We start from the raw sequence: 25,702 nt of genomic DNA, 5'->3' as shown, positions 1-25,702 counted from the left end.
CAGCTTGCTGCTGTCCCTGATTATGTGGCAGAGCAATAGTGCTGGATGCTTGACTTATTTCTAGCTGCTTGTAGAGGCATCCAGAAATTCTGTCCTGAAATTGAGATCCCTTAGGAATAGCTAGGCTATAGAAAACCAAACCAGCCTAGTGATCTTACAATGGCTAAGAAGTGATCTGTGCAACTGAAGTGGAAACAAGGCACGTGAAACACTTTTGCCACTGTTGCAATACAGTTTCTAACATTTTATTCCGGACTGTTGTGTGTATTGCCATGTGTGCTGTGTCTTCATTAAAAGCAAATTGTATTTTTCCCCCCTTTACTCTCATGTCCAGAAAAACCTCAAGTGAATTTATCATGTCTTCAACAAAGCTGATTTTGACGTTTGATTTACACCAGTAGCAGATGTATAATGGGCAGTATAACTATTGTCCAAGTCCTAAATAATAATTCTTTCATAAATAATATGCCTTAATGAATAGCTGCATATTTTGAATTGTGTCATTTCATTGTAAGTAGAATTCTAAAGTGAATAAAGTATTATAGTTTTACCGCTTCAGGTCTGTTTATTTCAAATGTGAGTATAGTCTATAAACAGAGCCATATACGTGGCATAAATATGTTTCTTTCATTGGATTTGCTGTAGAAATAGAAACATTTTTGCTTAAATCTGTTTGTTCCTGAAGTGTAGAAATGTAATAGTGATAGTTTATTGCCTGTGCTCTGAGGAAGCAGAGGCAGAGCTATTAGGCTTCCAGCAGGAGCTATTTATAGCTTGACATTGAGTACTCCTTTCTATATTGGTGCAGCTGCACCTACTCACACGAAAAATCAGCTATAAAAAACTTGAGGTTTTTTTCTTTTCTCTTTTTTTTCCTCACGAAAAATCAGCTATAAAAAACTTGAGCTTTTTCTCTTTTTTTTTTTCTTTTCTTTTTTTTACCTTATCCATATTTGAATGGGTGGTAGTCCAGGTTATTTGACCTCAGGCCAGAAAGACCAGAATATTACTGAGAAGAGATTAATCTTGCACAACCAAGGAAAGAACTAGTCTGCCCAGTTTTTCTTTTACACAGGTGAACTGTTTAATATAGGAAGGGGACAGATGATATGAGGGAGAGGAGCATGTACATGGAGCAGGATTTTCCAACAATCTGGCAGTTGTGGAGTGTGCAATTGTCCAAGAGTGTGAGATAATATGTTGTGATATGAAGGAGTAAAATGGCACAATGGATCTGAGTACAGGAGTGCAAGGGGGACACACACACATGATGTCAAAGCAGCTGACTAAGGTGGCCATGTATGAAAGTTTAATAGGTAATGTTTTCAACAGTTGTATCTGTCTGATGTTTCCAGAGAAAGGATGGAAGACCACCAACAGTAATGTTTTCTCATGTCAAAGCAGCTGACTAAGGTGGCCATATATGAAAGTTTAATAGGTAATGTTTCCAACAGTTGTATCTGTCTGATGTTTCCGGGGAAAGGATGGAAGACCACCAACAATAATGTTTTCTCCCTTCTTCTGGATTTTCAGGATTCCCTTTTATATGTTTGTGTGGTGTTTAGAACAGTGGTTTTCTGATCTCAGACTGTGTCCTTTTGCAATGCAGATAATGACAGCTGGTCCATAGTCAAATTTGTTAATATCTTTGCTTCTAAAAAACTCATAACATTATGTAGAGATTGTTTTTGTAGCAATTTCTTTGGTTCCTCAGTACAGGTTATGTTATGTCCCGTATTTTGAATTTCCAGGTGATAAAAGTCACTGTTTTCATTGTGTGCCTAAACCAGGCCACATGTAGCAAATATAGTGGTTACACTGTGCAGTGGCACAAACATCAGACTCAGTTGTCACCTCAGAATTTATGGAGAGCAAGGACCCTGCATTCAGGGTTTACATTCTGGACCCTACATACCACATTTAATACCTGGTAACTGTTATCCAACATGGTCTATTTAATCCATTTAACTAATTATTATACTGCTGTTATTGAAGAGGTGATGATTTCATTTTGTTTTCAGCAGTTATGGATTTTCTCATTAGACTTTCTTTAACTATCAAGATAATTCTGATTTCCTTAAATGTATTTTTGTGTTACTTGGAATGTGTTGGAGCTTTTTATATCTCTATCCATCTGTCTATATATTCTCTAAGAGTGCAACTGGAGTTATTTTTATCTCCTTATGGAGTCTGTATCTAAAATATTTAAATCACACCGAGTGGGAGGAAATCATTTGGGTTTTACAATCCAGTAAAATACTGAGTTTATGTTTCCTGAGTTGTCATTGATGTAATTGTTCTGATAGGAATAAATTATTTGTACAATTCAGTGTGAGTTTATGTTCCTACTCTACTTATCATGGAAGAAGAAGAAAAAAACCATTTAATGATGGATATTAAAAATGTAAAAGGAAAATCAAATATTCTTCAAGACAGATATTTATTACTCCAGGGTTTTTTTTCTTTTTTTGGTCTAGTTTGCTACACTCTAGTTGGCCAAATATGGGAATATTGCAGCATTTTCCTCACGTGAAATATGTGGAACCGTATTCAAATTTTAGAGTGGCTGGAGGCAAAATAATTTCAGTGAATATACCATTACCTTACGTGGTGTTGTGCAGTTAAACCAGTATGAATGGAAGCTTCAAAGAGGCCTCTGTACTCACAGCAAGTGGTGTTGGTTTAGGTGCTGGAAGGACCAGGAGTGCAGGACATTTTCCCAGAGTTTAGCTTTCATTTCTCTAGCTTGATGAGGTTTTGTGATAGGTTTCTAAGGGAAGAAAGTGAATTAAATAATGAAACTTAACTGACATTTAGTGCTTGGGTTGTTCAGCACAACTTTAGCATAATAGTTAGCTTTCTTGGAAAAAACTTGAGTGCCTGCTACAGAAAATCTATTATGTAGGAGCTCATTTATATGTAATTGCTTAGGGTGCTTATAAATTTTCCACGTAAGAGAAATATTTTTTAATAGAGGTTGGTTATAGATTCGACCTCATAAAAATATTGCTTTTGCCCTTTTTTTTGGAAAGGCAGTTAATCTATTTTGCAACAAACTTCTGAAACTATAAAATATCTAGAGGGCTTCGAATGGAAAGATGCAAAATAGTGTTGTTCATGAAAATAAGTTTTGAATATGTGTTTACATAGCTTCGGTCAAACAGATGAAAATACATACTTGAATTTTTTTTTTTGCCATTTTTCAATTCTCTCTCATTTTAACAAATTCCTGTGTATGTAAAGCTCATCTACTAACCTATTTTAATACATTTATACAGTGGATAGCTTGTTATACCAACTTGTAGTCCTTTCAGTAATACTGCAAGAGATTTATCAGAGAATTCCCTAGGTACAACACACAAAAATGAATTACTTGAGAATTTGTTCTTCTTCCAGTATATTTTTTTCTCAGTACTAATTTCACCAACAGTATCTCCATTGCAGAGACAATTTATCTATGTTTCTGTGATACTTTGCTGCAGCTGTAGAAGTAAATAGCCAGCAGAGGGAGCACAAATTAATATATATGATTTGTATTAAAAAAAATCCTAATAAAATGGCTAGCACATTGGTGTTGCTTATTGTAGAAAGTAAGTAACAAATGAGTAATATGCTTATCCTCAATAAGGGACCAGAAGGAAGGCAAAACCCCCCCATTTGAAACAAAAATGATTTTCAGTTTCTGTGAGTGAACTGTAAATAAACTCTGAACTGAAATAGTAAAATCATTTGATTTACAAGAAATAAAAATGATTTCTCACAAATTTCCAGTTCTGATAGTTAGCCATAGATACCTTCCAAAATTTTTGTTGTTTCTAGTATTACAGAAGCTTTATGTCCTTGTTGATAGTTGAATCAATAACTTAATTCATTTTAACAGTAAGATGGTACTTTTTCCTCTCCCACTGAGCTCATTCTATGGTATTAGGAAGAACAGGTCAGGAACTGTGTTCATCTGATCACTCATGAAATGCTACTGAGTTTCCTGCAGTTGTTGAAGTAAAACCATCTGTAACATTCTTCTAACTTAGCTACCACAAAGCTCGTTTGGTTTCATAAGACCTTGGGGAGGTTCTGTTCAAAAACATAATTTTGATCACGAGCTGTAATTTGTATCTGTCAGAGTCCACAGGTCAGAGCAGGATACTGGTCTACAAACAGAAGAGGCAACTCTATTTAAGGAATGAAAAATCACTTGTCAGGTCCAGAAATTGATGAGGATGCTTAAACAGGCAGTCATACTGAAGCAGATAAGCAGCACAATTTTTATAGCCAGAAAGAGAAAAAAACCTGGTGTTTAATATCTTTTAAACAGGCTACCCAGTATCTGTATGTTTTTTCTAGTTTTTATGAGAGACTAAGCATTAAAAAGGATGGAAAAAAAGCCAAAGCATACAGTAAGAAGAATGGTGTTTATTCTCACTCTGTCCATAAGTGTTTTGAGCTGCTATCTGAAGAGGAAGGTATTAAACTGATGAAGAGCGTGAGCAATTATCATAGATTAGTACTGGGGAAGAGGGAGGAAATAAAATACAGATGAAGCAAGAGAAGCAGCCTTTTATGTGCAGTGTGACTTGTATCTGAGCCAAAGCACTTACGAATCTCAGTCTTCTGACACTTTCACAGTAAAGGTGCAATCCAATTAAGTGATAGCAGAAATTCAGGTATCTCCATTCTTTTAGTGGGTGTGAACAGGAGGGTCCAGGGAAGTGAACTAGCTGCACAATAGAGCTGAGAATTCAGGAGAGTATTTATTGTGTGAAATAAAATACAATCAGATGTGTTCTCATAGCCTCCTTAAGAGATGGTGCTGCTCTCATGCAGAATAGGAAGTCTCTGCACTAGTGGGAGTTGTGATTGTGTGATACATGGCAACAAAATGTACTGCTTTTAGTCTGGAATGTATTGATAGAGAGAAAACAAAGTAAGGAGCAATTTGCCCTGGCGTGACCATCTGTGATGGTACCAGTTCATTCTCTGTGGCTCCAGGGGAAGGCTCTTGCAGCAGTGGGGTGGGGTAAGACCTTCTGTGCAGTGGGAATCTCTTCAGGGTTTTACCTACCTGGGTTTCGTGGCCACAGAAAGAATGACTGACATCCCAAGCACATATATTAGACCAGCTAGAGACTTTTGTATCAGCTTGAGAGATAAGAACAGTGTTCAGGAAATGGAGCTGTTCCTTTATAGAATTATTTCAGAGAATTGTCTGGTCCACTTACTTGGTACACATGAAAAGAGAATCAGCTGGGCACCTGTAGAATGTAATGGAGACTTAACAGTTTTGTGAAATAGGTGCTATTTTCTCTGTTTGATAGCTAATAACAAAAATATTGCTTCTTTTTTTTTTCCCCAGGAGATGTTTTCCTATCTTTCAAGTGAGCTGAAGAAGCTGGCAGATAACCACAATGAGAGACTGTTAGACACACCACATAATCCCATTTCCTTAGGTAATTCTTGGGCTTTTATCTTTTAAAAAATTCTAATATACTGTGTGTTCATAATACACTTTTACATACCATTCCTATATATTAAACATTGTTCACTGCTATTAAATTGTACTTAGGCTGATCTGAAACCATTGAACTCAATAAAATAACCTGCTATAAAAGCAGAGTAGTAACTTGGGCCCTTTATTTTGCTCCTGTCCAACATACTCATTTATTGTAATCAAGGCAGGGAAAAGATGTGAGCATGTAGTAATACTTTATAAAAAATAGATCTAAAAAGAAAGTAAGGTGTAGTTATTTTACCCATAATCTTAGTGTTATAAAAGATTATGGAGTTCCTAGTCAAGGACTTTGTTTTAACCAAAAATTCTGCTGAACACCAAAGCAACACTGCCCACCTGTGCAGAATCTGCCTTGTATACAGTCTAACCCAAGTAGTAATCTATGACATCTTGTGGGAAAATTAAAAGCTATGAAATGTAGTATTTATATTTCTTTTTTTCTTTGTATCTGAACACAAATATTTGGCTAGATTCTTGTTATTGGGAAACAACTTGTCCTTTGTGGTGGTTCTTTGGAAAAAAGGTAGCTCTGTAGCAGTTTTAACCTGACCTTATGTTACTTTAGCTATGTCACTGAAGAATCTAGATGAAAATAATGATGCTGCTGTTACCCAGCTTGGATCTATGCTTTTCACAAGACAAGTTTCTGGAGCAAGGTGAGGATGCTATGAATTTGAAAAATTTATGGGGATTTTATTATAATATGTTTTATGAAATCCTGTGACATTTGCTTGATACCAATTGTCTCATGGTTACAGAATGCAGTCTGACAATACCAAGTCATAGAGTAATCACCCTTCTTCATCACTGTTAGAGACTAATAATGTCTCCCTACCTGAATTAGCAGTGAGGCTCCTTTGTTAATTTTGGTAGGCTAAATAGATAATCTATGCCCATTTAATTTAGTGTCATTATTCCCTAGTACCCCTTGGTTTCATTTAGTTTCCAGCTGTTGTCTGAGCATACAGTTAAGGTGTAAGCTACTTAGGGAAGATCTTTGGTTTGTTTATTGCAGCACAAATGGTTATGTTGGATGTCAGGGGAATAAGCTTTTAATACCCTACATAGCTTTTTGTCACATGAAAGAAAATTCTGCTTTCTGGAACTAATTGCATTGAAAAAAAAATAAGTTAAAAAAATTTTAAAATATACATCCTGAGCCAGTCTGAGCTGAATTTATTCTTAGAGACACTGTTACATGGAAATGCAAGCCAAATAATTTCTGATTATTTTGGTTTAAACCTTTCAGAAGAAGAGAATGATTCAAAATTTGTTTTGGCAGCATTCCTTAATCTGAATATTACTGCTGCCATGCTAACTTCTGCCATAGACTTAGTGTCATTTTTTTGTAGCAGAGCTGGATGGTTCCACGTCAGAAGGTATGCTTCATTAGCTTGGATTATTCCCCTTCCTGCACAGATGAATGACAGTAAATCTATATGTACTGGAGTTAGATGCTCTTTTTAATTTGCCTGTCCTAACCTTGGCTTGTCTGTAATTTTAGCCATTTTTGGCTGAAAGTATTCCAAGAAGTTCAGTTTTTGAAGTTAAAACTCTTGAGTTCTTTGCCTGATGTAAAAGCTTCAGGTTTTTCCTTTTTTTTTTTTATATGAGCAAGTAATTCTTTTGTAGTATACACTGTTTGACCCAGTATTTCAACAGATTTTAAATGTTATGCTGGTGCTGAATGTCAATGGTGGGAATAGCAACTTCCTATTTCAGTAGGAATTTGAGTAAATGTGTTCAATACAGTGTATCACATAAAATGTCCAGGATATCTTTAACTGAATCACAGTTTTGTTTGTTTGTTTCAGGGTTGTTCCCTGTGGGTCTGTACAAACTGTGAATAACTACACTTTTAAAGGCTTCATGTCACATGCAAATGACTATCCCTGTGCTTACCTTAATGCTGCCTCAGCAATTGGAATTAAAAAGCAAGATGTAGATGTATTCCTGAAAAGACTTGACAAGTGTTTGAAGACTTTTAGAAAAGAAGCAAAGCAAGAGAAAATTATAAACAAAATAAGTGATTCTAACACAGCCACAGAACAACTTGAAGACCAGAAGATAGAGATTTAGTAACAGGAAGATGAACTTTTTTCTGAAGTATGTCAGGTTTGTATTTGGTTATAAGTGTGCATTTTCAGTGCAGAAAATTTATTCTTGATCTGAAAACAACAATAAAAAGTTGGGTGAAATTCAGCTTTAAGAAAATAGGTGATATTCTCTCTAAGACAGAGGACCGAGACACAAGTTTTTTGCATCATATAAAATGCACTTAGTATCTGCCAAAGTAAAGCTTTACATTCTTAAAGACCTCGTTTGCCCCTCAGTCTGTGGGTGGCTATTTGGACCAGTGTTCAGCAAATCACACAATGTGTATTCACATGTCTTTTGTTTGACAAGATTGTCTGTGGCAGTGATTGAATTCCTTCCTAGGCATAAACCATCCAGCAACAAATGTTTTCACTGCTCTCAAAATATCTTCTCATCAGCATATGTGTCACTTTTAATTTCTTTTCAAAGATTTATGCAAATTTTGGGATAGCCCTTACTAAATACAATATTCAAACTGCTTGGGGAGATGATAGTTGGAATAGTAATGGGTTTTAGATGTTCTCACCTCTCATGAACTGCCTAGAACACAAAAGCCTTCGGTGGCAAAGAAGAGCTTAGAGTACCTCATATCCTGTTAGTACTCAGCTCTTGGAAACATTCGCATAGTTCAGCAGCCCAAAGGAGCTTTCAAACTGAAAGTCAGGGGTCGTGGGGTGGAGATCTCAGTCATTGGGGTATTTTGGCTTTGATATTTTGTTTTGTTCTTCCCATTTCATCTCTTCTTTAACAGGACAATCAGATCAGAGACCCACTGAAAAGGAGGAATGCCTTGTGGGATTAATGCAGCAGTTTCAGGAGTTAGTGAGACTTGAGGGTATTTTGGCATTTTTAATTCACTGTTGTTAAAATTTATAGACTTTCATTTCTTTCAGTGTCTCTCGCCATTGGCACTGTTGCTTCTGTGGCTGTGTGCAGTTGCTGATTTGAATTCATTAAGCAAACAATAGATTCAAGAGTCTGTTTCTGAAACAAAGGTTCCATATCACTGGAGTGACAGTGCTGTAGGTTGCAAAACTCGTAGTTATTCTTAAATGCTGTTACTACATCTTACAGAGCTTTTATGTCATTTACTGTTCAAAGTGAGCATACTGTTCAAAGACATTTTCTTTGTCTGTCTGTAATGTAGGAAAGCTCAGGATACTACGGTTAATGAGTTCTAAATGTCAGGAAATGTTTTAGTTACTTTGTTTGGTGGGATCTGAAGCATATATCCTTCAGAGCCCTCTGTAAATCCTGGAATCCGAGGAGTGGTGCTTTTGAAAGGATTGTCTGTCCAGTGCATTCAAATGAGTTGATACAACAGGTGATGCTAACATGTGGGAGTTAATAATATGCTAATCAGCATGAAGGTGCTCTCACTAAATGAGGTCCATTGTATCTTAAGCTTAACTTGAACTTCTGCTTCTACACTGTTATTGCTAGAGTTACATATTAGATTGATTAAAGCCTGTGCAGGTACTGCTCCCCAGACTGCAGTCACAGTTGTTATTTGCTGTACAAACACATCCTAGGAGACACGTCAGATAACTTGGCCACTGAGAGACAGCAGCATTCTATAATGTCACATAAATGTAATGAAATTTTAAGCCATTCAAATGGCAATTACTTCCAAGACTTGGTTATTTACAGCGTATTTGAAACAGGAGATTTCAGTAGAGGATAAACATTTTTTTTTCAAGGAGGAGTATAAATTACTTATTCTCTATTCATTAATCTCTATAATAAAGTAGTGAAAGAACAGTGGAACACACACCCATGAGCAGAGTTTTCATTTCCTTTGTATAACAGCTACAGGGAGATGTCATGGTGATGGCAGGTCTCACCCACTGAAAGCAGTGCTGGGAAAGATGACAATGGCATGAGCATATGTTTGTCAAACTATACAGAGCAAAACAAATATATTCACAATGTTTATCTTCTATAAAGGTCTTTCCAAGATGGAACAGTGAAATAAGAAGATACTTAATTAACTGTATGGCCCTTATTCTGATCTCTACACAGGCACATGTCACTGAAGGCTTTCACATGGCTCAAAAATCTGTAAGAGCCAACTTGCTGTCTCCAGCTTCTACATTACTAGGGAGACACGTGGGAAGGCTGCCTGGGCTTCAGAGCACACTTGGAGTTCACAGAGCAGGAATCCTTAGTAGAAACACCAAGAACAGATGCCCATTTAGTAGGGCTATCTCGAGCTGCTATTTGTGTAGCTACCTATCTGTCATCATCTAGGTCACAGCATGTGGTTACCAGCCATGATACAGGAACAGGCAAGTACTTGAATAGTCCAGAAGAGCTGAGGATTTTTTAGGAGGTTGTCATTCTTGCTACCTAGTCTACTCCTCTGAGCTACTGCCCTGTAGCCAAGCGATCCGTCTGCTCGGCAGCTGCCACAGTTCCTGCAGTGTTACCAAACAAACTGGGCTGTGTTTGTGCACTGCCAGGCTGAGGAGCAGTGGCTGTAGAGCTAGCACAATGCCCACGCTGTTGCTGCAGCACATAATGTGCTGATACTTGCTTACTGAAGGCAGTAACCTTTGGCAACAGGGCAGGGTGCAAGGGTAGGCAAGGAGCACTTGGATTGCTGCAGTCTGAATCGCCCAAGTGACTCTTCTCCCCTACAGTGCCTGTAACTGTTGTGTGAGATGCTTTTCTTTCCCTCTGATGTTGCATCTTAAGCTGTCTAGATCTATACAGGTGGAAGAAGTGAAGGAGCAGATGGATGTGCCTTATAAAAATAGCACTGGTCACTATAGTGTGAGCAGACTGACACTGAATGACCCATCTCACAGGCCCACTCTTAGTTTACTTTTTTGGAATAGTATCTGAGATAATCAACAAAACAAAGGACTTTGAGCAATAATATTGCTTGTTCACGCTTTGCTCGTAACAATTGCCTAAGATACAAAGCAAATAAAATCCACCAGATGCAGCAAAATCTCTTGAGCCTAAGAAAGCAAAATTGTAATGTTGCAAATGTAAATGCTGGCATTGCAGCTTAATACACATATAAACCAAGCAATCTATATTGTGCCATCATCATTTTTTAAGAAAGGCTGGAGCCCAGAGACTAGCAAATGTTCTCATCTGCAGTGTATCAGCAGTTCTCAGTCTTCAGCTGCTGTACAGATAATAATTCTAATTGAAGAATCATTACATGAATCCATATGTGAATGATAGATGGGCTATAGCCTTTTGTTTGCAATGCTTTAAAAATTGAGTTGCTGGTTTTACTTTTTATAAGGGGTGATTAGATTGCCTTTTCCTCCCCCCCCCTTTTTTTTAATGTAACATTTTAATCACCCTGGTCTGACAGGATTTGGAATCCGAAGGGAAAACAATTTCTGTAGCTGACAATTTTCTTAAACAATAGCTATTTAAAGCCTTGAATTGGTTACAAAGTGACTCTCCACAGAGAGAACCTTTGTTCAAATGTTTTTAATTCTGAAACTAGTGCTTGAAAAATTGTGCTTGATGTGCTCTGTAATAATTGTTTTTCATGTATTATACTTTTTTCCCCTCAAAGATAACAGCACACACTTTAGTGCAGTTTAATAATCCTTTTAAAAAATCATAGTTAAAAAGACATTTGCACTGTTACTCATCAAGCATCTGTTGTATCAAAAAAGCTAGTAATATATTTATCTTGATGGATAAACTTCAGTGTTCTGGACCAAGTTCAGTGTAACTGGACCAAGCTTTCAATACTCCTTTGGGGATCCTAAAGTCAAGTTCGTGATCTAATTAAGATTGGTGTGATAATTATATCTGCTGCTGAACAGGAGTCTTTCATCAAACTACATTTCAACTAAATTCTTTACCATGGTGTCAGAGCTGATCCAGTTCAGAAGCTGGATTGCTTTCTTAATGTGAATGGTGAAATTTAATTTGCCTTTAGATCCTGGATTCAAATCCAGGCTGTCAGCTCTAACAAAATTATAAATGCTTGGGGTTTAACCTAATGTGAATAGGAAGGATGCAGTGGTTTCAGTGGGGTGCTACTTGTTCTCAAAGGGCTGCAGACACTGGGCTACCATCTTACACCTGCTGCAGGTTGGAGTGGGGAGTTGGTCTTGTAACGTGACAGCCACAGAGGTGTGTGTGTTATTAATCATTTTTCTAGGCAACCCAAGTAGGAACACAACACTTGAGAATTCAAGATGAACACGTAGTGTTTTCTCCAAAAACTGTTTGTTAGGCATGTCTTGTGATCAAAGTATACCAGAGGAGGACATGGCCAAAATACAGAGCAAAGGAGCAAGGTCTGCAATGTTTGTGAAGGTTTCTAGATTGGTTGTGTGTGTTTGGCTTTTGCTATGTATAAAGCTCATATTGGTATGGAAACTCTTGGAAAAAAGTGTTTGCAAACATTCTTATCCCTTGCCTGAACTGTTTCTGAGCCCAATTCTGTGCTGTGGCACCTCTGTAGGCACTGGGGCAGAGTGTGCTGCTCTGGCACCACAGCTGGTGGATCACTGGTGCACTGAGTTCTGGCTGCAGGAGGAGAATGTGGTGCCCAAGCAGGGGAAAGCATTCCCTCTTTGCTTGGATATTGAACTGCAGGCAGATGTGAAGTAGAACTAGTTTGCAGACATAGATATGTTGAGCAGTTAATTGTGCAACTAGTCTTTCATGAGTCTGAGGAACTGCAGAAGGGAAGATTGCTTACTTCGGTCTGTAATATGTCAAGTTAAGTAATGTAGCTGTTGAGGGAAAATAATATGTCAAATATAAGAGAAAGATCCTTTAAAAATTGCAATATTACTGTATAAACTCCTGATTAAATACAAGTCTGTTTACTACTCTCATTGTCTTCTGGATCTCTGTAATGAAGCTGCAATTCAAATTCTGGCTTCTGATTCTATACAGCATCTATTTCAATAGTGGTAGAGGAATTGCAAATGACTTAGTGGGTGGAGGGGCTTGGGATACAGTAAAGACACATTTTTAAATGCAAGATGAGGAAAGTGTCTAGGAAGTTCATAAAAATAGAAATAGCCTGAAGTGCTTGCTGAGCAGCTGAGGAGGTAGTGAGTCTCCAGGAGGATCAGAGTATGCATAGTAAAGTCATGACCTTCTGCACAGTGCAAGCACCAGAGAATACTGTCAAAATGCAGCTCTCATTTGATCACAGTAGTAGCCTGCTCTATAATACTATGCATTTCCAGTACTCTGTTCTCCCCTCCCCCACTGAGTAATTTTGGGTGAGGTTTTTTTAGCTGACTCTGTTGTACTAGTGCATCAGAAAAAGGATGGGGAGGGGGAAGGATGCCTACCAGTGTGTTGCCATCCCCACTGATGCAGAACTTCCTATGCAAGAAGTCAACTGGAGCACACAAAGGCAGCAGGTGCAAGTGCACATGCCACGAGTTGTGTGTTTTTTTTGTTCAAGGGTTTATAATCAGTAAATGGATTTGAATATAATTTTTTAATAGTGGTATAACTGATGCCATTAAAACTCAGACTCATATCCCATGCAGATGGCACAAACCGTCACGCTCTGGTTTTCCCTTTGGTTTTGTTTCTAAAAATTTCAACTGAATGTTAAATCTGTGTCAAGGTACCACTTCAGGTTTCAGAGAAAATGCAGACCATGTCGATCTGGCAGTGGGTGGTTTCATCAGGCCCCACACAGTTTTTTCTCCCCTCTGAAGACATGCTTAGGAATTTCATCCTCATTGATCCAAGGCCTTTTGAAGTGAGATATTTCTCAGTGACTCTGTCACTAAGAAAGCAGAGGTCTTTATAGGCTGCATACACTCTTCTCAGTGCCTTGCAGTGACTTCTGGATCCATGTGCAGGTAAATATTTACAGGTAAATAGCTTTTCATCTCTTTTTTGCACTGAGATGGGCAGGATAAATGCTTCTTTATTGCTCCTGCACCCTTATCAGTATTAAAAGTTAAGGTGAGTGAGACACTTCTGCTGTTGCTTTCAGCAAGGCTGTAAGGCACCTGTGGAATTGCCAATGGGATGGAGCAGGACTAAGGGTGTTTCAGGTTGGTGATGGTATGCTTTGTGCTGCTAATGATGAAATGCCATTCTTCACCATGTGGAGCAGGGACTGCAGTGGCCCTTCTGCAGTGTGCAGCTGGCCTTGGGTTGTCCAGTCTGCTGTCCAATCACCAACAAAGATGTTGAACAGTATTGACCCCAGCACTGACCCCTGATGGACACCACTCCTCACTGGCCTCCACGTGGACAGTGAGAAGCTGACCACTACTCTCTGCGTGTGCCTATCCAACCAGTTCTTTATCCACCAAGTGCTCCACCCATCATATCCACATCTCTCCAATTTGGAGACAGGGATGTCATGTTTGTTTTGTCCTTGCATAAGCCCCTCTTTTCCCTGCATTTTTCAGGCCCTAATTTTCCCCTACTTTGCACTTTCTGTAGATTTTTTACATCTGTGCAAGTGGTGGTAAAACTCAGCTCTTTGGCTGTGAGAGCATTTAGCATATATGCTGCATTTACTTGGCACAGGCATAGAAGGCCATAGCAGGGGCAAGGCAGTGGGGAATCAAGCCAGTTGTTTACATCTTCCTCCGAAGGACTGGTAGGTCAAACATCCTTCTCTTGTCCACAATGCTCTGCCATTAACAGCTGTTAGTGAGTGTTAGCGCATCATATTTTTTTCCCCTCGAGGCTGAGCACATTATCTCTACAACACTCCAGCACCTTGCTGGGAACATGCCACAGCTCTGTTTTCAAAGTGTTTTGTTAATGCTAGTGACCTTGGTGGTGTGACCACAACACCTGCTTTACCTGATAAGATCATTAATTTTTTTTCTCTTCAGCCTTTGTGTTGAGCATAAGCAAATCTTCATTTGTGCCTGGAAAATATTGCCCTAACATCAGCTTACTGGAGCACTGACCTGTATCTCCCGGTATATTTTAAGGTGTTAAATAGACAATTAAAAGAAATCACTTCAATAAAAAGCAGAATGAACACAAGCCTCTCCTCAGCAGCAGTGCAGCAAGAGGGCGTTGGAATCAATGACATGGCTTTTCAGCTGTCACTCTGCAGCAGCAACAGCTGTCAGTCAGTTGAGGTGACAGCAGAGAGCTGATCTATTCTCTTCTCTGAGCTACAGAGATAAGCTGCACAAGCACAATGAATGTGTTCCCAAAATAAACACATTGGAAAGAGCAGGGTTTTTTCTTTTAAATGATTAATCTTTCCACTCCTTTAACAGTTGTTTCTTCCTGATGGGTTGAGAACTGGCTGAACAAAAATCCCAAAGGGTTGTAATGACTGGCACAGGGTATAGTTGGAGACCTGGTGCTAGTGGTGTCCCCCAAGGTTTATTTATTGTTTAACTTATTCATCAATGACTTGGAGGAAGGGATAGCTACCTCCTGAGCAAGTTCAGTACCAGAGAGACATGGAGCTCCTGGATGGATCCAGTGGAGGGCAACAAAGATGATTAAGGGCCTGGAGCATCTCTCTTAACAAGGAAAGACTGAGGGATCTGGGCCTGTTCAGCCTTGAGAAGAAAATCAGAGGGGACCTCATTAATGTCTATAAGTACCTGAACGGAAGGTGCCAAGAAGATGGAGCCAGGCTCTTCTTGGGGGTGCCAAGCAATAGGGCAAGAGGCAACTGGCAGAAACCAATGCACAGGAAGTTCCACCTGAAGATGAGGAAGAACTCCTTTACTGTGCATGTGACAGTGCACTGGAACACATTGCTCAGAGAGTTTGTGGATTCTCCCTCACTGGAGATATTCAAAAGCCATCTGGACACAATCCTGCACCATGTGCTTTAGGATGACCTGGGAGTTTGGACCAGATGACCCACTGTGGTCCCTTTCACCCTTACCCATTATGTGATTCCTCCTCCTTCGTTAGCTTACCAGGTTGCTGTCACCCCCTGCCTTTTCTCTTACACTGGCTGTGTGTTCTCCTGCTTTTTACCTTACAGGTTTGATTTGCTGCATGCTGCTGCTTTGTATTTCTGCAGCTGGATCCCACCTTCTGCTGTGTCCCACCTTTGGTCAAGGTGGTGTTGCCTCCAGAGCCAACATGACCATGACTGGTAGTGCCATAGCTGCAGCTGGTGTTCATAGAGTGCTGATTGGAATTCCTTGGATAAGGTTTAAATGGATCTTAAACCTGGTGTGGAGGAGCTGCAAGGGCCTGTGAAGTGACTAGCCCTGCTTCAGGCCTTACCCTAGTCCTTGGTGCAGGCAGGACTACAAAGGTGTTTACTTTTGCTTCTTCATTGATCAGGCATGAGTTTATTAAATTATAAAAGCCTTCAACATTCCCCTCCCCACTGTTTGTCCCAGTTCTGTTGTTCCTCCACAGAAGCACTGATAATATTTGCATGTACAGGGTAGTCCTGCAGCTCCCCTCTCTCTTCCTCACCCCTGTGCTGGATGGAGCGAAACCGATTTCTTTGGCAGAAATCCTGTGCTTTGGGTCTTGCTACATGGCCCCATGTAGAAGTATATCCTGGTCCTGTGTCCTGCGTGGCAAGGCAGTGCAGGCTGCTTTGCTCTCCAGTCATGCTGGGTTTGAGGTTGCTCCTGCTTTTCTGCCTTACTCTACAGTAACAGGCATTTGTATTTAGGAGTCTGTGAATCTTGGGTGACCTCATTTCCTCAGTAAAATATAGCAGTGTAAGCATTGTGTCGTGAAAGTGCAGGGGATGACGGTGACTCAGAAGATTGATCATGTCACTGGTCCAGACTAGAGCATATACATCATGAGGGACTTGCTCAAAGCCTTCCAAAAAGACCATCAGAAACTAGCAGCTGTCATGAAAAGGGGAAAAGCCAATCTCAGAGAAATCTTTGCATGTAAAAAAAAAAAAAAAATAGCCCACCCTAAATGTTTTTCTTTAAAAATTCAATTTCATTCTTTATTTTATGATCTTAGTCGTACAACACTTGCGTCTAATTTTAATTTTGCCTGAGGTCTCCAAAGCCTGAAATGGCAAGTGTGGATTTTTCCATCAGTCTGTGAGATGGAGCTGAGTAAGAATCCTTCCCATTTTATAGGTAAGAAAGTAAAGGTAGCAGGCTCATCTCTGAGACCCCAATGCCTTTCATGTAGCAGTGCTGGTTCATGCTGGTTATGCCCTTTGTCTCAGAAGTCTAAAGCAGCAGGTCAAAGTGTGATGTTCAAGACAGCTCAGAACACATACTGTCCTTATCCTTATCTCTCTCCTTTTCACATGCAGGTTGCTTCAAATCTTCCATTTTTAACTGTTTTCTACTTAAACGAGGATAAATACATTTTTGCCTGAATAAGGTTTGCTCTAGGATTCACAAGACCAAATACCACATTATGGCATAGATGGGGGTAAAATCAGCAGCTCCTGCTTTGCAGGCTGCTGGTTTTGACTAGGTAGCTCCTTTGATAATTTCAAAGGGCCTAAGATAAAAGGAGCTTAGAAAATACAAAGACCTCCAATTTCCTTCCAGAGGTACAGTGGAGGAGCAGGAAAGTGACACTGAGCCATCACTGTTTCTGTCACTCTCAGTTCACTGAATATGCATTGCCAGAAATTGCCAGTTTTCAGGACTATCAACGGATATTTTTCTTAAGCATTTGAAGTATCTCAGCAATGATAGTTACATAGCCTCTTGCATGCTGCCAATCCTGCCTTTGAAGTCTATGGTCTTAGGAAAGTTTAATGCAGCTTGCTGAAAGTTAAGCAAATAACTTATCCACATGCAATGAAAGTCTGGCCATACCATAAAACTTGGGATTTTAAGCTGCTACTTCTGGCTTTCCAGAAAATGACGTGTCTAAAATGAGATTTTGTCAGCAAAAATTTCAATGCTATCAGATAGTCTGACATTCATTCTCTTTCTGGTAGTATCCGAACGTAGATATTTTAATTTTAACAGAACAGCAACATCATATGCTGAAACTATACACAGAGATTTGGTTTGTTTTCCAGTGAGCTTATAATTTTTGTCCAAACTTAGGCTGTGGCTGAGCTCTACATTCAATTTTACTGCAGTGTCAACAAGAAAATAAATAGAGGGCATACACAAATACCTAAAATTAAAGACAAAAGTTACCAAACCTGGTCATTTCTAAGACAGATTTTTTTTTTTAAAAAAATCCTACTAATACAGTAGTTTAAATTATTAAAAATATAGGTGCCATAAATCCTGGTCATCTACGCCACAATTCATCCATACCTACACAAAATTTCCCCTGTGATTTTGCATTTTATGTGAATACTTTCAGTACACAAATACCAAGATTTTCGCAAAATCCAGATAATAATATAGTTCTATTAGTTATAGTGCTATATACAGCTATATAATAGTTAACAGAATTAACAACTGCATTCAGAAATGTCAAACATTATAAACTTAAGTCACAGTGGAATGGATACCTACACAAAATTTCCCCTGTGATTTTGCATTTTATGTGAATACTTTCAGTACACAAATACCAAGATTTTCGCAAAATCCAGATAATAATATAGTTCTATTAGTTATAGTGCTATATACAGCTATATAATAGTTAACAGAATTAACAACTGCATTCAGAAATGTCAAACATTATAAACTTAAGTCACAGTGGAATGGATAGGAAGATTTTCGCAAAATCCAGATAATAATATAGTTCTATTAGTTATAGTGCTATATACAGCTATATAATAGTTAACAGAATTAACAACTGCATTCAGAAATGTCAAACATTATAAACTTAAGTCACAGTGGAATGGATTGCCCAGGAAGGTGGTGGAGTCACTGTCCCCGAAGGTATTTAAGGAGAGACTTGACGTGGCATTTAGTGCCATGGTCTAGTTGACATGGTGGTGTTAGCTCATAGGTTGGACTTGGTGATCTCAGAGGTCTTTTCCAGCCTGACTGATTCTGTGATTCTGTAGGTTATTGATCACTGCCATGTAGCTGGGCCAAGCACAGACAGGCCCCAGCAGAATTGTTTGCTCTTGCCTGTATCTGTTGTTTGACCAATTGTTAACTGCATGAAAGATAACTAAGGCAAGAGATGAAACAATGCTGTTTAGGAACATCATTGAACAAATCCAGTTATATGTTAATAGAATTTGCAGGGGCAGGGCCTAATCCTACCGGATGCTGACAACCAGCAAATGAATTCTGGGGAAAGCTGAGGCTCTTGCTGGTACTTGGCATCAGCCTGGGCATCAACTTCAGCTACTTAGACCTTAATCAAAGTCCCTTCACGTAGACTTTCTCCACTAATGTTTAACTTGTCTGAACTGTGCACAAGTCTGGGTCCTATGACAGGAGGTTTCTAAAAGAAAAAAAAATGAAAAAAACCCACCCAAAAACCAACCCCACACCACTCCCCATCCCCCTAAAAAAGGACAAAAAAAAGATGACGGACACAGGGAAAAGGCAAATTGATGCATTTAAATTGTAGGCTTACTAGGGCAGCAATTATACTGCTCCATGTCCAAGTCACATGGGCCAGGATAGAAACCTTTTCACTGTGGGTAACCATCCAGTAACCACTCCTATAGCAATGCCAAGTGATAACTGAGGGCCCCCAGAACAATTCAATAAGAAGTTCTAGTTTATTTCTAAACAGCTCCGAAGAGTGCCAATGCTATGATGGATGGCTCCTTGCTTGAAACCTTCTTTCCCAAAAAGCACAAGACTGCCAATATTTGTAAGCTTTACTCACACAGGTCAACAAATATAATAGGCAAATATGCAGAGCAAAATACATTTTGATTGATTAGATGCTTTGGAGGGAAGGCACCAGGTTCTTTATTACAGATATTTATCTTGTAGTCTTTTCCACTCTGCTGCTCATTAGTGCATATGGAGGGTTTTGCATGTATTTTTAAATACTAACAATTGTGAGAGACATGGGAAAGGCTTTTCTGTGGATCTTTTCTTATTTTAGTTGAAATGAGGTCAGATAGAATGCTGGCCTCATCATGTCTTATTAAGCTCAAACCCATGTATTTTTTGAGTACTTAGGGCACTATTGAGAATCAACCTAAACTATAACACAAGAAGAGCAACTAAGATTCCAGTCTTCATAAATATTTCAAGCATCCATTATAAAAACAAACATCACAATAGCAGTGGCTTTTCTCCTTTATCTGCATAAGAGTATTTGTGAATATTGCCATCATTTTCCCACCTAAAATGGTCACCAATAGGTGGTACTACCATTTCCAAATTCAATGCAAGATTCTTCCTGTTCGTTCCTCAAGCAAATTCTCCTACCTGCCTCAAGTTCCTGAAAGGTCTTCCTCAAAGACTTTTGTTGATAAATATGCAATTCCTAACAGATTAATCTCATATTTTCATATTCCTTCTTTGCTGCTGTGACCTTTAGTTGCTCTTGCATGCTAGTCTTTGGTTTTCCCCCGTGCTCCAGTTGGTTGCAGCCAGCTGTCAAGCAGGAGCTTCTGGGAACGTGATTCCCACACTCAGTGCTTTGGCTGCACTCCCAAAGAGCTTACCTTTGTCTCTGCTCAAACTTCTTTTATCATGACTGTATTTTCCCATTCTTTCTGGAAATGGGTCTTCACTTTGCTGCAAAGCAAATAAATCATTTTCACTGAAACTCATCTTTAATAGAACTTCTATAAAATTCTGCTTTTGAAAGCAGAAGCAAGAGCTTAAAGAAGGGCAAAGGTTGTATAAATATGAAGCAAAGTCTGTGTAATGGTATAGAATAACTCTGGTGATTTCAGTCTTTTATCTTAAGCAATTATAGTCTTTTAGCTCATTGATTCAGAATTCAAACTGATAGGTGTTTTCTGTTTTCAGAGACTGTTTGGTTCAGGGCAATATCCTGTAACTCCAGCTATCAGATATTGTACTGATGATTCTCCTGATGGAAGTCATGACGTTATATTTGCATTGATGGGGAGAGGTCTTGATCCCTTGGTATGTTAAGGTGCTCTAAAAAAGTATAATGGCTCAGGGCTCTCATGGGGACAGAGACAAATAAATGTCCTGTTTCTGCACCCCTTTGAATTGAAGTATGCCTAACCTGGAGCCCTAAGTCTCAGGCAGGTTTGGGTATGGGCACCTTTTGAACTTAGGACCCACCAAAGTTGGGCAACAACCAAGTCATGTGAGAGGAGGCCACTTCGCTATCGAAAACCATGTTCTGTAGGTGATGCCCAAATTCCCAAGCTATGCAGCCTGTTTGACTGGTCCATCTGATACTTTACTGAGGTTTCAGTGTTCTGCACCTAGACCATGTACAGAGAGAGGTATTAGCTTACTTTCCCATCTGTCATTTTTTCTTTAACTGAAAAATGCAACTCCTAAACTGCAGCTTCTAACGTGTGTGCATTGCTCTAGATAAGATCTTGCAGACCCTGTAAGAGATTTCACAATAAAAGGAATTATTTTGTTGCATGAGTATGATTTATGAGTATTGAAACGCAGACAAGGATCCTAGCAAGAGAAATAGAAATCTGATATGAGGAAAAGAGATATTGTTTGGGTACACATTGGGAAACATTGACATCCTTGTTACAGCTCTGGAGAAACCTGATCGGATTAGCCACATGATCCAAAACACAATGGAGTGTCCACATTAATTTTAAAGACCGTAGTAAATCAGTAAATGTCTTGAAGGGTGAAACAAATGTCCTGAGCCTGAATAGTCATCTTTGTCTCTCATAGATTTCATACTAATCTATCTGTGTTACAGAAATTGGTGAAGCAACCATCTTTCACTCAGTATCAGCACCAGACACAATATATGACATATGTAAATTCACTGAAGAAATACAATCATCTGCAAAGAGGAACTTTTCTGGTCCTTGACTACAGATGTAAGGGAAGAGAAAAACATAGAACTGAGCAGAAAGTCAGACCTACCCTAAGTAAGTGTGATCCTGAGAAAAAGCCCAGAGAGGCAGGTTTGGGAATAGGCTGCCTGGAAGAGGTTTGCTAGATGCACAGAAACTGTCTTTGTTTTCTTAATCCCTCCAATGCCCGAAGGAACAGGGCTCAGAAATTTGTAATAAACAGCATTACATCAATTTTACTCTAAACAGAGCAACTTGCAAGGCCTCCACATTTTTTGGCCATAAAAAGTCTTAGATTTGCTGCTTTGCAGCTGCTTCAGGATCAGCATTTTAAACATTTTATAACTGCATCCTTTTTCCCCCCGGTTTATTCCATTTTATCAGACTTGTCTAGAGCTGGTACATATTGTCACTTCTCTGCCAGGTAGGAACAGATTTGAAGCTTTGCAGGTTGGTGTCCTGTAGAGCAAGAAACCTGTGCTGCAGGAATATATTTTAAGAATGTCTTCACTTTACCTGTAGGTGTAGGTACAGACAAAAAATAGATTCAAGAAAGTACCTTGTTGAACTATGTGCCACAAACAGCACCTCATGGCTCCTCCTGCACAGCCTCCAGTGCTGTCCAAGCCTTGTTTTTCTTTTGTAAATGACTGGCATGTACTGACCACTGCATGTTTAGTTGCTTATTTAACCTTGGAAGAGACTGAGGAGATTAAAGAAGAGAATAGAGATGTGCAAAAGATTACTTAATACCATTAAATTTAGTGTCCTTTGTACTAATAGATAAGACAATTTCTGTCTAAAATATTTTTGACTCAGTTGCATGCTATGGCAACAAAAAGACATTTTTAGGTCTTTCTGATGTTTCCAAGTTCAGATGCTTTTATTATTTATTTCATTTTATTTCTTAACTTTGTATTAGAGAGTTCCAACAATTTTTTTCTTGTTTTTCCTGTTTCTCAGTATTCCTAATGAAAGCTCCAGCAATAGAAGACCAATAAAAGATAAATTCATACCTCAGATGGGACTCTATAATATATTTTTCATGCATTCCAAAATCCCAGAATCCACAAATAGTAAATCATAATTAAAGTCAAGGGATCATAGAAGAAGGTACAACTGATGGCATCTCCCAGCCTTCACTCACACCTTAGCCAAATGGGAATAATATTTGGAATTAGTTGCATAGGTGCTTATTTTCTAAGCTTCCTGCAAAACATTGTTACCTATTCTATTACATTACCGTGGAATGACTAAACAACTGTATTTTTTCTCCAGCCTATAAGTGGTATTGCATGGGCTTAATGCTACTCATAAGACTGTATGAATAGCAATAACACAGACACAAGGAAGGCTGATGACACATAGCAATGGGAGTCTTAAAACATCACTGATAGACTCAAGAATCAACCACCTACACTTCAAAAACAGTTCTCTACTCCTACCTCTTCATTCAAAGACAGAGGACAAGCTGCTCTGCCAGCTGGGTGACAGAGGCAGTGAAATGGGTGCTGTGCTCAGTGGCTTGGGGAGGGGATGCCAGCAGCACTGGGCACTGGTGGGCGATGGGGGCTTGACCTGAGCTGCTTCACCCTCTGCCACTGTAGCTGGTTTGACATGAGTAGGATGCAAATGTTTGGCCCTTTAAAAAACAGTCACAGTCCTTTTCTTGCTTCCCTTGAGCATAGCTGAAGCATTTTGGCCAAACTGCCAGGAGCACCCTTAGCCAGGCAGGGGGTTTGTCCCCAGGGCTGCATTGGGCATTGCAGCTGAACACAGCAAGTCTTGACCGTCCAGAACAGAGCCTGCGGCTGATGGGTGCACAGCAGGAGGAGATGTGGTCAGCTGATTTTCTGATTGGCAGCCTCTGTCTTGCACTTAATGGGCTCCAGCTAATCAGTCCAGAGGTCCCAAGGAGTTAAACACAGATATAATTCCTTCTCTCATAGCAGGCTGGGGATCTGCGGACAGGGTTCAGCCACGATGCTAAAATCCCATTCAAGCAGAAATGTCATGTTATTTACTTACTAAAACTATGGTCTTATTACAAAGACATGTTAGGAGTGAAAATATGACAGCATCTATTTTAGGCTGTCATTGATCTTTAATTTGCTGTGACCTGAAGGTTTTCCATGTAGTCAGTGCTTTTTGGCCAAAATATATGACTGCAGGGAAATGAGTAAATGAGTGCCAGAGATGTTCTTTTTTTTCCTATGAAAAGACTGAAATTGCTTTGTGTAAATGTGTGGAAAATGCTGATATTTTGTTTCTATAAATACTTCGCCTCCTGCGTGCTGTATTTCATTTGTGCTGTTTCCTAGGAGTATTTGGCTTCTTATCACTTTTACACAGGGTGCTGAATACAAATGAGCTACAGTTTACCCAGCAACCAAGCTGTGGAGCATTTGTGGCTGTTGTGCATTTCCTGAGCAAGAGTAACTACTGAATGAAGCAGATTACCCTATAGCCTTGCAAAACACTGAGGATTATAAAACATGCATTTAGTGGATAAATACACAGAGGAAAATGCACAGAGGATCTCTGTTTATATATATATGGACATGTGTATATATGAATATATCTGGGTGATGGGAAATAAACCCTGAAATAATCCATCATTTGTAATGACAATTTAAATACAGGGAAGGCAAAAAGCCTCAAAGTTGCATTTCTTATTCTCAGGTTCCTTGTTTAAGGAGTCTATAAACAAGGCTGTGTTACCAGACTCATGTGATCACAGGATGATTCAAGTTGGAAGGAACATCAGGAGATCACTAGTCCAACCTCTGCTCAGAGCAGGACCAGCTCTGAGGTCAGATCAGGTTTCTCAGGGCTTGATAACAGTTGTTCCTTGAAACACCCGAGGATGGAGACTGCACAGCATCTCAGAGCAGCTGTCCCATGGTCTGATTGTCCTCCTGGAGAAAATCTTTTTCCACATATCCAATCTGAGCCTCTCTTGTTTCATCATCCTTCTCCTCCCACTCTCTGCACTTATGACAAGTCTTAGCAGCAAGGTGAACCAAGAGGGCAGGCTCCTTTTGCTGGGGAGGGAGCAACCTAGTAGATCCAAGAGGAAAACTTCAAATTTTTTCAAGAACATTTTAGGTATAAAGCCTGGAACAGCTTTTACAAAACCCTGAAAAACATCAGGAAGCTTTCTCCATGTTGGGTAATTAGCCATGAGCAGAGGAGGGAGGGAAAAGTGCACTTGGAGTTACACCCTTGAAGTCATCATCCAAGTCAGTTTTAGCTTTTTGTCATGCAAAACCTGACCGTGGTTTTAGCATTACCTTAGGAAGGGAATGGAAATGTAAGTGCTGAGGTCCTCAGCCCTTCCCATGCATGTGCCACTTCTTTAATTGCTAAAATACACACAGGGTTATGCCTGATCTTGTTACATTGGAGTGTTCATTGTGCCTCAAATCAATTTAAATGAGTCTTGTCAACTAGTTGACAAATATAATGAAGATGCACTTGACAATTTTTTCCTTTGCTTAAACTGTACTCACTGACACAGTTTGCCAAAGTGGGCATAATGGTGTTATGATTATTGTAAGTTAATGGTCTCCATTATCATGATTTCCATCTGCTTAATACCTGGAGGTTTTAAACCTGCATTCTTTGCTATCATCCACTGAGATAAGCTTGTCAGTGCACTGGATTAGATTGTATGTCGTAGTAAAGTAGAAATATATTTTATAAATATAAAACCTGTTTTAACATAATGCAACACTATTAAACACAAAACACGCTTAGTGAAAATACTAATTGATATCCGTAGCACAGTGGTTATCATACATGATTTTCATGGGACTGGGATAAGAGAAAATGAAGCAAGAGACTCTCACATGGAAATGATTATAAGGTCTCCTCCCATCCTGATGCTCTCCATGCTGGCAAGACAAGTGGGAGAGCATCCAGCAACAACCAACCCACCTTCAGGTAGTTGCTTTATGAAGAAAGAGCTGGCAAGTATTTAAGTGTATAAATATTGTGGTGAAATGGAACAGGACAGTGGAGAGAAGGAACAGACAGAGCTTGACTAGGTCCCTTACCCTTGGATCAGCACTGCCCTTTTCTACTTCCAGCAGCATACAGCACACCCAGGTTGCACAACAGACTGAAACTACACAGAAAATAGAGGGAAGATGAGAAAAATCAAGCAAAGATGGCACAAAAAAGCTATGCCACAAATACATCTAAGCTGTTCTGCATCTCTTTGAATAATCTTAGGCTGTTCTGCTTGTCCTCCTTTGCTGAGAAAATGAGTTTTGACTTTCCTGAAATTCAGACAATAACATAGCACTTTTTAGCATCACTAAAGCTGTGTC

At 39.3% G+C, this 25,702-nt stretch overlaps 1 protein-coding gene across 1 annotated transcript in view; it reads left to right on the top strand.

Annotated features, from left to right (window-relative positions):
* Nucleotides 1-7,730, top strand: part of SEPSECS (Sep (O-phosphoserine) tRNA:Sec (selenocysteine) tRNA synthase) — a 19,389-nt gene extending 11,659 nt beyond the window's left edge. The window contains exons 9-11 of the mRNA XM_009072807.1: nucleotides 5,354-5,447; nucleotides 6,075-6,165; nucleotides 7,324-7,730. Coding sequence (XP_009071055.1) covers nucleotides 5,354-5,447; nucleotides 6,075-6,165; nucleotides 7,324-7,588 — 450 coding nt within the window. The 3' untranslated portion in view covers nucleotides 7,589-7,730. The remainder of the gene's footprint in view (nucleotides 1-5,353; nucleotides 5,448-6,074; nucleotides 6,166-7,323) is intronic.
* The last annotated feature ends 17,972 nt before the right edge of the window (nucleotides 7,731-25,702 follow it).

The sequence above is a fragment of the Acanthisitta chloris genome, unplaced genomic scaffold (genome assembly GCF_000695815.1).
Source record: "Acanthisitta chloris isolate BGI_N310 unplaced genomic scaffold, ASM69581v1 scaffold33304, whole genome shotgun sequence".
Lineage (NCBI taxonomy): Eukaryota > Metazoa > Chordata > Aves > Passeriformes > Acanthisittidae > Acanthisitta > Acanthisitta chloris.
Note: the sequence above shows the minus strand (reverse complement) of the source record. Positions and strands in the feature narration are given on the sequence as shown.